The 12693-nt window shown below is 42.1% G+C and overlaps 1 protein-coding gene across 1 annotated transcript in view; it reads left to right on the top strand.

Annotated features, from left to right (window-relative positions):
• Window positions 1–12693, top strand: part of LOC134541082 (multiple inositol polyphosphate phosphatase 1-like) — a 45720-nt gene that overhangs the window by 17328 nt on the left and 15699 nt on the right. The window contains exons 2-3 of the mRNA XM_063384235.1: window positions 1649–1834; window positions 12142–12273. Of these exons, the coding sequence (XP_063240305.1) occupies window positions 1663–1834; window positions 12142–12273 (304 nt within the window). The 5' untranslated portion in view covers window positions 1649–1662. The remainder of the gene's footprint in view (window positions 1–1648; window positions 1835–12141; window positions 12274–12693) is intronic.

Genomic DNA, 12693 nt, shown 5'->3' with positions numbered 1-12693 from the left:
TCTAATTAGCCAAGAGTCGTACATATTAACAGCGAACCAATAGCAGAAGCAGCGCAACTGTATAATTATTTGAATTTTAGCATATCACGAAATGAACCCGCGAAATTTTTCCGGTCTCTAACAGTGAGTCGTGCTATTTCGTGCGTGCAGCCGGCGTTCATCGAATTTATAAGACGTTATCACGTCAAAGAAATCATGTTCTATATAAATGAGTAGGACATGCAGTATGCGTGTTTTCGCGTGTCATCGCGTCGCGTCTGACCCTGTGCGTCGAGGGGAAAGTCGAAGTCGCAAGTTGTTCCGAGCGCAGGCGGATAGTTTCTCTCTTCGAGACGCTAATTGCTTGAGCAAGCCTTGACGCGGGTTTTCAGATTATCTGCTGATCCTCACCACGTATGGGCAGAGAGAGAGACGACTACATCGCTAGAGACCTGAAAAATTCGCGGGTTCATTGCGTACTATGCTAAAGTTCAAATAATTACACCTTAGTTTTGTTTCTGCCATTGGTCCACTGTTAATCTGGAGGACTGAGGCCCTCACTCGCAGAAGTGTCGAATCACAGAGCCATCCAGTCGTGACGACTCACAAGTCAGCAGCCAATGAACAGTTGACATTTGCCCGAGTGTGTAAAGGATATTGGTGTCTATCCTAAAGGTCATTGAACCCGCGAATTTTTCCGGTCTCTATACATTGCGGTAGGGACATGCACATTTTGCGAAAAGATTAAAGATTCCGAGACCAGCTGAAAGTTTAAAAAAAAAAAAAAAAAAAAAAAAAAAAAACTGTAGCGTTGTTTGTGTTTCGTGATTGGGTGAGTTTCTTTCGGGCACAAGTCGATTGTTTCAGCACCAATCACAGTAACACAGCGCTGAAGCAAAACGCGTCCTGAGTGGCTCGGTCAAACAAGGCAACGACTTCTCTCGCAGAAAGCCGGCCAATCACAAGGGTAGAAAACGCTTTTGCGGGGTATATCTTTGTTGCGGTCTAACAGGCGTTCAGATTTTTTTCTTTTTCGCGAAAAAATGCCTGCCCACAAAAATTAAGAGACCGGAAAAATTCGCGGGTTCATTTCGTGATATGCTAAAATTCAAATAATTATTAAGTTGCGCTGCTTCTGCTATTGGTTCGCTGTTAATATGTAGGACTCTTGGCCAATTGGAGACCATCAATCAAAGAAGTATCGAACTACAAGTTACCCATTTGAGACGCCCCAAAATTCAGCACCCAATGAACAGGCGCCGTTTGTCCAAGTAGGCAGAGGGTCGTGGAGTCCATCCTGAAGGTCATTGAACTCGCGAATTTTTCCTGTCTCCACTTATAAATTGGTAGAGACCTGCAAAATTCGCGGATACATTGACCTCTAGGATAGACTCCACAGTCCTTTAAATACTCGCGGAAATGACACGTGTTCATTGGCTACTGACGCGTGAGACGTCTCAACTAGGCTTTCCGTAATTCGGCACTTTCTTGGTTTAGTGTTTCCCATCGGCTCACAGTTCCCCGGATAAAATGTGGGCCAATCGCAGAAGCGGTACGAAGGTATAGTTGTTTTTATGCTAGCCTATCGCCAAATGAATCCGCGAATTTTGCATGTCTCTATAAATTGGTGATGGAATTTTTTTTATAACAGTGCTGTGTGTGTTCGCAGGCGGGCGGGTCGAGATGGCGACGTTGCCATGTCTCTTGCCGCTGGTGTTCCTCGTGGCGGCGGTGGGGGCGCAGGACGGCAACAGCGCTTGCTACGCGCGCAACGACAACCCCTACCTGCGCTTCGGCACCAAGACCGCCTACGAGTTCGTCTACCACGACCGCCGGAAGCCGGAGAACATCCCCAGTAAGTCTACCCTCCCTTCCACACCAACCCTTATTCTTTTCCCCTCTTTTACACCCTCTCTCGCCAGGAAGACACGTTGTTATCACCGTCAGCTAGAGACCGGGAAAATTCGCGGGTTCATTTCGTGATATGCTAAAATTCAAATAATTATACCGTTGCGCTGCTTCTGCTATTGGTTCACTGTTAATATGTAGGACTCTTGGCCAATCAGAGACCATCAATCAAAGAAGTATCCAACCACAAGTTACCCACTTGACGCCTCAAAATTCAGCACCCAATGAACAGGCGACGTTTGCCCAAGTAGGCAGAGGATCGTGGAGTCTATCCTGAAGGTCATTGAACTCGCGAATTTTTCCATTCCCTACCGTCAGCACACGGTTACATTTTTGAGGTTAAAATTTTTTTAGGCACGCTGTTGAAAATTTTTTTTTTTGATGAGAGTGATTTTTTTTTTTTGCGATGCACACGCACTACGCAACGAAATTTTCATAAAATGAAAAAAAGAGTTCTACATAAAAATACTATATATATATATATATTATTTATGTGCTTTTAAATCTTATTATTTAGTGATCAATGGACTTCTGGTCCATATCATTTTAAAAAACATTTATGTATTGTGAATATTAGTGATATAAATTGTGATTATAAACTTTTCCAAGTGTATTTATATAAGTGAGGAGTGTGTTCCCTTATGTATAATTTATTTGCGTCATAAATTACAAAATTTTACATTATTATTTAATGAGTAATTTAAAATTAAAAAATTAGAATAATCATTCTTGCATACATATTGATTTCTGTTGTTAATTAAATAATTAATTTTATGCACGTTTTTCTTTTAATATTGAATACTGAGTATTTGTTTTCTAAAAAAAATTTAATGTGAATGAATTATTACTTTTAATACCTTTTAATATCATTCAGACGTGGTGAAGCACCATTTCAGCAATGTTGTGTGCGTGACAATGTAGCGATGGCGAGATGAAAACGTCTGCTGAAGTTTCCTGACTCCATTGCGATACTTGACAGTACCTGATGTACTTAACAATACTTGCGGTACTTAACAATACTTGCTCTACTTAACAGTACTTGCTGTACTTAACAATACATGCTGTACTTAACAGTACCTGATGTACTTAACAATACTTGCGGTACCTGGTGTACGTAACAATACTTACGGTTCTTAACAGTACTTGCTGTACTTAACAGTACTTGCTGTACTTAACAATAGATGCTGTACTTAACAATATATGCTGTACTTACCAGTACTTGCTGTACTTAACAATACATGCTGTACTTAACAGTACCTGATGTACTTAACAATACTTGCGGTACTAAACAATACTTGCTATAATTAACAGTACCTGATGTACTTAATACTTGCGGTACTTCACAATACTTGCGGTACTTATCAGTACTTGTACTTAACAGTAACTTGTACTTAATAGTATTTTCTGTGCTTAACAGTACTCGCGGTACGGTACTTAATACTTGCGGTACTTAACATACTTGCGGTACTTAGGGCCAGTGATTATTCGCGAATCACTCCAGTGGTGCGAAAGTCGATCAGGAATGTCGACCTCTCCCGCCACTTATGGATAGACCTGCGACCCATTTTTTTTTCTCCTCCTCCTGTGACCTCTGTCAGGCCTATGGCCTACGCAACTGGAGCAAGGACACCCCTTGCTAGAGCTGCAATGGGCCGTAACGTTGTCAGCCTGGTGCTTTGCGTAACACTTGATACACTCTTAGATGTGGTTCCTCTTCCTCCTATTCCACTACCAACTATGGCGAAGAGATAAGCACAGGAAGATATCAGGCCGGTATTCCACTGTAAAATATTTCAGAACACATATTTTATAAAATATATTTTTCATATTTTAATAAAATATTTGAAGATTGATTATTTATAAAAGTTTTAGGCTTTAAGTACACAATGTAAAAGATATATGTCAAAGAAGTAACCCCTTTTATCAGAATTTCATAACATTTCATTGTAGTGTAAAGAGTATTAAGTGTTCATTAAACAGTTACACTTTTTAATCACATTTAATTGATTTTTTTTACGTCTAGGATAGTACAACCAGGTTTAACTGTGTTTATAACATCTTGCTTTTTATTTCTATTTTTGTAGTCTTCGTACTTTGCATTGTGTAGCATTTCATGAAACATTTGCACTAAGAAATAAACTTTGTCGTTGTGTCCACACTCCAAGTCTACTTATTTGTGGGCTGTGTGGCCATTTAGAAAATTCACAACTGTGACACGATCTTAACAGTTAACTGGAAAACTGCTTTTATAAAATGTAATGCCAACCCATTACTTTTTATGAAATAAATTTTTTAAATGTAATAATTTACGAAATATGGCCTATTACACTATCAAAGAATCTTGATCAAAGACATTTTATAAAATATGTTTTATAAAATACTTTACAGTGGAATACCGTCCTTATACTAGTTTCAACGGTGTCTCATGCCGTGACGTGTTTTTTCGTCTTAGCTCTCGGGATACGGCATTTGTTAGTAGTAGTAGAAGGAACGGAAATCGCGTGGAACGGAAATGTGTAACCACGGTTCTGCCAAAGGGAAACTTTATTGTATTAACTTTTTTTAATGAATTTTAAAGCAAGATGGGCAGTATTTCAATAAAAAAATTCTTGTTGATTTACCGTCCCTTTTTCGCTTTTATCGGAGTCGTTTCAGTATATGTAGTTTAACATTTCGCTCTGCAAATCGCGTGAATCTATAGTCGACGTGACTGCTCCAGCAACGAATTCTAGCGGCGGGTGAAGGAAACTACGTGTGGTTCGCGTCCAGAAATGCAGTTGAGATCACAAGATTCGTCCATTTATCATGTTCTACATTATTTTAAGTAATTATTAGAGACCTGCAAAATTCGCGGATTCATTCGGCGATAGGCCAGAATTCAAACACATATACACCTCTTAGATAATAATTTTGCTATTGGCTTACTGTTCGTCTGGACGAATATCTCAACCAGTTAAAAAAAAAACCTCAACCAAAGAAGGATCGAATCACAGACAAACCAGCTGAGACGACTTACAAGTCGGCAGCCCAGTGGCGTAGCCAGGATTTGTGTATGGGGGGTGTTAAGAAGCATGCCCCCCCCCCCCCCTTATTAAAGTGGGGAGTCCGGGGGTCCTCCCCCGGGAAAATTTGGATTTTAAGGTGTAAAATAGTGCTATTTTAGCTTACTTAAATTTAAATATTGTAATGGTAAAATTTTTATTAATTTTAATATGAAATTTGTTTAAGTGATGAATAAGCAATTAATTAAAGATTTGTTGCTAAGGGGGGTGGGGGGTTGAACCCCTAAACCCCTCCCCCCCCCTGGCTACGCCCCTGCGGCAGCCAATGAACTTTCGTTATTTGCCCGAGTGTACAGGGGTATGTGCAGTCTATCCTGAAGGCCATCGAAAACCGCGAATTTTGCAGGTCTCTAGTAATCATACTTTAAATTTTGGCGTGAGAGGCCCTATTTTCGTATTTTCGTATTTGCAACACGAGAACACATGAATTCGCTCGTAACCGAGGGCAGATGTTACACATCTCTGGCGAGTACTGAAAGACTTACTCACTTTTTTTGACGTGACAACGTCTTATAAATCGATGAACGCCGGCTGCACGCACGGAAAAAAGCACGACTCATTGTCACGTTCCGCTTGAGCCGAGCGTGCAAGAACCGGTCCAACCACCGCGCGAGAAAAAAAATCGTCTATAATATCAAACAGGTTGAGGCGGGGCTTTTCAAACAAATTGTTCGTGATTATATTCAAACAAATTTGCAAAAACTGTAAATAATATTTGAAAATTAAACAGTATGCAAATTTTCATCAATGTTTGCTTATGAAGTTATCACGTAACATTATCGTCCGTAAACCGACTTTGCAGACAACCCCCTTTTTTTATCGTTAAATTTTGAACGTTAGCATCGTTAAGATAGAGATCACTCATGAATGAAATTTCCAGAGACTATAACTAGAGACTCGGTGTTGGGTGTCAGGATAGATTTGAAAGCCATATGTTTTCACTACATGACGTCACGCGCGCATACCTTCGGGGATTACACCGACCCGGCCACACCCTGCCCCCACGCCCTGTTTCCTCGGCGCCTTTATTCTAGCCCTTAGCGGCGTGGGAACCCCGCGTGGAGTGGCGTGAACAAGCGCCGGTATTCTGGATGCTTCGAGCGTCGGGTCGGTCCGGGATGTACGCGACACGTCACAACCTCTCCAGTACATTCCAGAAAGACGGCCAACGGGTATAAAAGCGGCGACGCCGGCCTCGGACAGGCGCACTTTAATACGGATGATACAACAAAACAAAAATTCAAATAATTAAATATCCAATCATCTTTTCCATGGTTAAAAAAAAAAAATGTATATGCTTGGATAAAGTATCAGTTAGAAAATAAATTATGCGTCAATTTTTGTAAGAACCGCATGTTACATATGTGCAAAAAGAAAAAAAAAAAGATCATGGCCATGCGTCGTACAAAAGTTACAATATCTTGTCGTATTGGCTACTGGTTTCTAAAAGGAATCTCTTGTGAAAGTACAGGGGAGTGCTTTGTGATTGACGCTGTGACCGCTGTATCTACCTCTCTCCCCCCCCCCCCCCCACCCTCCCGCGAGACGTGAAGACCACGTGATTCTCGCTCGCTGACAGCAGATGGTGGGGTCTCGACGGACGATGATTCACGGATGCTGTGCCTCGCGAATGTGACCCCCTGGGTCAAGGTCTCTCTCTCTCTCTCTCTCTCCCTGTCTCTCTCTCTCTCTCTCTCTCTCCCTCCTCCGCGGACGTCCTTTACAAAACACGCCAAGTGCTTCAACGGTTCTGTTTACACAGCACCATCCATTCGAAAGTTTTTGCTGTTAGCTGAGTGTAAAAGCCAGCCTTTCCCCCCTGTCCCCCCCCCCCCCCCCCCCGCAACACACACAAACACACACACACAATCTGTCCGAACTGTCAGTTCATTGATAAGGGGAAAGGGGAGGAGGGGGGTAACTCGTCCGTTAATTACGTGTGAAGCCGATTTTGGGTGATTTTTCGGAACTACCCCCCCCCCCCCTTTTTTTTTTTTCACCTCGGTGAGATACGGCTATGTTCGGGATCGTACTGGGGTGTAGTATGTACTACCTTATCTGTGTCGGCGAGGCGGGATGATATGCGCGACGCTCGCTGGTGCTTCTAGCGCGGTGTCTCCTCTGGACTGGCGCGCAGTCTTCTCGTCGTGCGTATGAGCGGTGACCGTAACATTACATGGCGGAGAAATGAAGATAAAGGTGTAATGCAAGTCCCTTTGAGTGCTTTCAAGAATTACTACCAGTAGTTTCATACCTTAAAAAAATATATATATCCTGAAAATAAGAACTTTTAGCCCATTTAAACTTAATAAAAATTTAGTTAAAAAAATTAAGGAAACGAAACTACTTGTCGGCTCTCGGCGTGTTATTAATTGGTTTCTGAAAGCAGACCCAACTCGGACCAGTGGCGGATCCAAGGGGGGGGGGGGGGGGGCACCAGTGGCAAGTGCCCCCTCCCCCCCGGAAAAACCAGTTGTCTGCTACATTAATATTGCCGACAAAAATGATTGTTTCTGAAACCAATAAAATATTTTAATATAATTAATGAATTTCTTGTAGAATCATAAAATCTGGTGGTTGGTTGTTACGTGTAGTGTGAGTAGATTAAATACAAATTTAGTAAATTTAAGACATTTTTTTTTTCTCTGGCTACTCTGAAATCCTGGAGTGCCCCCCTCCGAGGTGAACCTCTGGATCCGCCACTGGCTGGGACACGTGGAGCGGTGTTCAGACCACGTGGTTTCTTCTGGAGCTCTGCGCGGCTTGGAAAAAGGGGGGGGGGGGGGGAAAGAAAGGCTTGCTGTGTTCGCGACGGGTCGTGTAGGGTTGCGCGGGTGTCTCGGGTTTCCGCTGCGTTCCCCCCCCCCCCCCCCCACTGTCTTTCGGGGTCGCGGCGTGGGGTCAGACCCTCCAGTCGACACCGGGTGGAGGGCGCGTCCGAACCGTGCGCAGCTTGCCTGGTTGGTTTGCCCTCTTTCCAGGTCAGATTCACTTCCGCGCGGTTAAACTTGGCGACTTCTCGATTGGCTGAACTTTCACTTCATATACATATACATATACAGGGGTGCCCACAAGGGGAGGGGGGGGGGGTGTTTAACGACGCAGACTGCGTCATTAAAATTTCAGGGGGGGGGGGGGGTTTGTCAAAAGACGAGAAAAAATATATATATATATCATTCACATACTTATAGCTTCTAATGTGAAAATACGTTTCTGGTGCTTTGATAATTGAAAGGGATCTTGTATATCAAATTGGCAAACCCGCACTTTCATCAACAAAAGCAGTTTGGCATCTGTCGGTTCAGGATGGTTCCTATCCCCGCTTCGAAAATAAGTGCACACACGCATATGACCAAAATTATTATTATTAGAAAATTAGTTTTAATTAATGCAAAATGTGACAAAAGATAATACTAAAAAAGTATAATATTATAAAATCATTGAGAAAATGGCACAAAAAATTTCGGGGGGGGGGGGGGAGGCCCTCATTAGGTTAGGGGGGGTGAGTTATAGTGTTTGGGGGGGGCGCCTCTGACATATATATATATATATATATATATATATATATATATATATATATATATAGTTATGGAGCCATTAATCTCAAAATGCCTAAGCGAAAACGGGTTATGTTTGGGGAAAAAAAGAAAACAAAGCGAAATCGCCCGAGCAGAAGCGATTTTAAATTTACAGAGAAGTGTAGTAGGTACCGAACGAGGCCAAAAAAAAAAAAAAAGTAGCCTAGTGAAAATGAGCCAGTGGGGCAAAATTATTAGTCCCCGAACGAGGGCGAGAAGCGACGGGGAATGCAGAACATTGTTTGTTGATGGACGTGTGCAGTGGCGTAGCCAGGATTTGTGTATGGGGGGTGTTAAGAAGCATGCCACCCCCCCCCCCCCCCGTATTAAAGCGGGTGGTCCGGGGGTTCTCCCCCGGGAAAATTTGGATTTTAAGGTGTAAAATAGTGCTATTTTAGCAGTTTTCGGTACTTAAATTTAAATATTGTAATTGTAAAAATTTTATTAATTTTAATATGAAATTTGTTTGAGTGATGAATAAGAAATTAATTAAAGATTTGGTGCTAAGGGGGGGGGTTAACCCCTAACCCCCCCCCCCCTGGCTGCGCCCCTGGACGTGTGGATGTTCTGATGTTGATGTGGAGTCTGTTGAGCGAGTGGCTGTGAAAGGAGGGCCGATTTCGTCGCGGTTTTGTGTTCGCCCGACCGTCAAGCAAGACGTTCATCGAAATTCACGTCAAAAAAAAAAAAGCAAAAAAAAAAATTTTTTGTTTATTTATTTATTTATTTATTTCGTACACAACATTCGCGTTCAGCGCGATGGAAATTCAACGAGACAGCTTCCTGGGCTGCTGCAGTCCAAAATACAGCCTGAACATGGAATTGTTTCTTCGAGGAAGATGCTGCTTGCAGAAAGTCCCTCGAACGCCCGACTGTGACGTATGTTGACGGACCGCTTCCTGCCGCTTGCCCCCGTGACCCCTCATCACGCGGGTCAGAGCGAGAGGCGGGGCCACCTGGAGGCGCGGGCAAGCAGCTGGTTCCCCGCCGCGCGTGGCCTCGGCCGAGTCCGTGCGGCCAGATAATTACACACGCACGTCTTTGATAAGTTAAAAAAAAAAAAAAAAAAAATTAAAATTAAACTTCCTAATTGTGTGTCATGGGAACTGTCGACAGAAGTGAAAACTTAAAATTTTGTTTTTTAAATTTGTAATATGAAATAATGTACGCAAGTGTACGCAATGTACGCAAGAAAATGATTTTGGTATTATATCGCTAGCATGTCGGTGACGCGAAACCATAAGTTTTGCCCCTACCAATAATAACTTTAAAACTAGATGAAATGAAGTTTTTTTTCATTGAAAAAATAAAAAATGATTAACTTAAATCTACAAATAATCAACATTATCTCTAATAAATCAATAACCTGACATTTGAAGAAATTCGCATCGTAAATAAATAAACAAAATAAAAAGCATAACCTGAACTTAACATCCTACTAAATAATATACAATACTCGCGATTTGTAGCACACAATAACATTAAAATTTCCTTGGAAAATAAAGACAAAATTAAAAACTTGTATCTTTAAAAATAGAATAAATTAAGTTTTATCCTTGATATATATATAAAAAATTAACATGTCACGTGACCATGTCGATGATGACTTACATGAATTTACTCCCGATCCAAACCTTCCTATAGAAGTATTCACTTCAAAAAAGTTCAAAATGTTACTTCGGAAGTTATTTCATCCAAAGCATTGTTTATCCTACTTTGTTTTAGCAAAAAGGGGAGAGGGATGGAGGAGGTTCCACATGCCCCTGTGCCCCAATTTCCCTCTCCGTCTAAATTCGCCTCTTGAATATTGCTTTGGTCTGGCAAAATCAAGCTGAAAATAGATCCACTCTCCGCAGAGAACAAACGCTTGCTGTTTCGGAACACATCTTCACACACAGCTGGTTTCTTTAGCTGGTATCATGCACGCTCCTTCTACTTCTCTGGAGTTTTTCCTCCTCCCCCAGCCGCAATACCTTCTTCTTTTTTCTTTTTTTTTTTACCCCTCCCAGGCAACAGTGAAGTTCTTCCACCTCCGCCTCAAAACTCTTCCCACCCACACCCCTCGTCAAGCCGTAATGGATCCGTCCTTCACTCCTCCCCCTTTCCTAGGTGATTTTGAGTGGCGTGGAATGGAACCAGTGATGTAATCGTTTCGTGCGCTCGGCACTTTTCGTGTTTTTCCGCCCCCACTCCTCTTTCACCCGTCGTTCATGAAGGTAGACTCACAATGATCCGTTGCATCCGTCCGTAAACTGTCCATCCGTCAACAGACCGGGCGATTCACAACTATCCACAATTTCGTCAAATTCTTTTTTTCATTTTCCTGCTGCTAACAGACTATAAGGCTTCAATAATGGTAAATATTTATCTTTTATAGGTATACTATCTGAAGTACCCGATGTTTCCCGGGCTAATATCACTACCGAGGTTCGAGTCCGTGGGACATACACTTGAAAAACGGGAAATTTTGATTCTAAAGTTCCATTGATTGCACAGTCTCGGTGCATCAAGAATACGCGACTGCAAAACCTGGAGGCCAAACTTCATTTTGTGGGGAGGCAGGTAATCCTTAGGCAAGACGTGACGGATGCACCAAATGCTAGCGTGTTACAAAGTCAAGGCAATGCCATCTATTGACGAAGTTATAAACTAAGCAGATGGGTTTCGCCAAGGAGAAAGATAGGAAATTGCCAGATCTTACAGTGTGGTGGACATCGAGAAATTACACAAACTCACTGTTCGTGTGTCTAGATCCGTTCTTTTTTCCGACCATCTGCCAATCACCTGACTTCAAGCCAATCAGGCGGCCTGGAAAAGTCCATCCATGCATTCATCAAAATCTTACAAGTTTTAACTTTTGGAAGACAGATTAAATAATAACCTCCATAATGTTTCCAAGGCATTGCCAGCAATTTTTATATTCTTAAACGGTTTTGTAATTTGTTTATTTGTTTAGCTGCTTCTCTAAGATGTGTTTAAACTGTGTTTGGACATGAGTTAAAATTTTGATGGTCTTTAAAACAAGAACGGAGACATAAATGTCATTAATAACGTGAGGTTTAAATCGATTGATGTATAAGTGCATGTCAAACTTATCTACCTTTACAAGAGAAACTTTATTTAAAATTAAACCCTTCTAGTTAGTTGGCAGCATCCAAATGGAAAAAAAAAAAAAAAAATTGTGATGTTCGTGCGGAGCATTGTAAAATAGTTGGCCAGTTAATGGTCGGGCCGTTGGCGGATGGACGGGCGATGGACGGATGCGACGGATTATTGATGGTCCACCATTATGCTTAACACCGCTTTTGGACAATATTATTTAATAATGATCGCAGGCTTTCACGGCCATTGTCTGAAGTAGCTTGGTTTCTGGGTTGTACTGGTAACTGCTCCCTGATGATGGCGACTGCAATGTCGATCGAAACGTCGGTGAATTATTCGCCTATGACACGGCTACAACCCAGAATCCAAGCCACTTCAATATTATTTACTTTGATTGGGGGGTTTCTTTACGTCATGCTCTATTTGGATTCTTCCAGTAGCTTGGCTTCAACCTAATTTATCTCCCTCCTCAGTTACAAAAGATTTCATGTGAGTTGTGTCATTGTTCGCAGACTGCCAGCCGGCCCAGGTGTGGATGCTCTCGCGCCATGGCACCCGGTACCCCAAGAGACCGGAGATACAGAACCTCACCGATGTCGCCCAGCTCCGAGACCAGATCCTGCGGAATGCGCAGGAGAGCGGTGGTGAGTGTCGACACCACCGTCAAGCCCAGATGCCGCTCAACTGTACAGGTCGTGGCCCCCACAAGGGTGGGGCTGGGTGGACCCCTGGGTCCAGGGCCCGGGCCTGTAGGGGACCACGGCCCCTGGGCCTGTTCATTTTTTAATGTTTAACTATCATAATTTAGCTATTGAGAATGAATTGGCCACGTATCTTGACTTTTCCGATGTAATTGATGATTGTAGCCCGAAGAAGCTCGAAAAACTGTTATTAATTTAAGTGGTCTTATTTTGTTGCCAGTGTCTTATGATTTACACAGATCCTAATTTTATTTTTCTGTAACTATTTTAATTTTTTAGCTCAGTGTGTGAAATAAATATACATACTCGCTGAGGTTACTTTTAAGTAAAATTATTTTATAAATAAAGCTTAGTTTGGACTTA

Source organism: Bacillus rossius, chromosome 18 (genome assembly GCF_032445375.1).
Source record: "Bacillus rossius redtenbacheri isolate Brsri chromosome 18, Brsri_v3, whole genome shotgun sequence".
NCBI classification, from domain to species: domain Eukaryota; kingdom Metazoa; phylum Arthropoda; class Insecta; order Phasmatodea; family Bacillidae; genus Bacillus; species Bacillus rossius.
The sequence above is the reverse complement of the archived record's forward strand: the minus strand, read 5'-3'. Positions and strand labels throughout refer to the sequence as shown.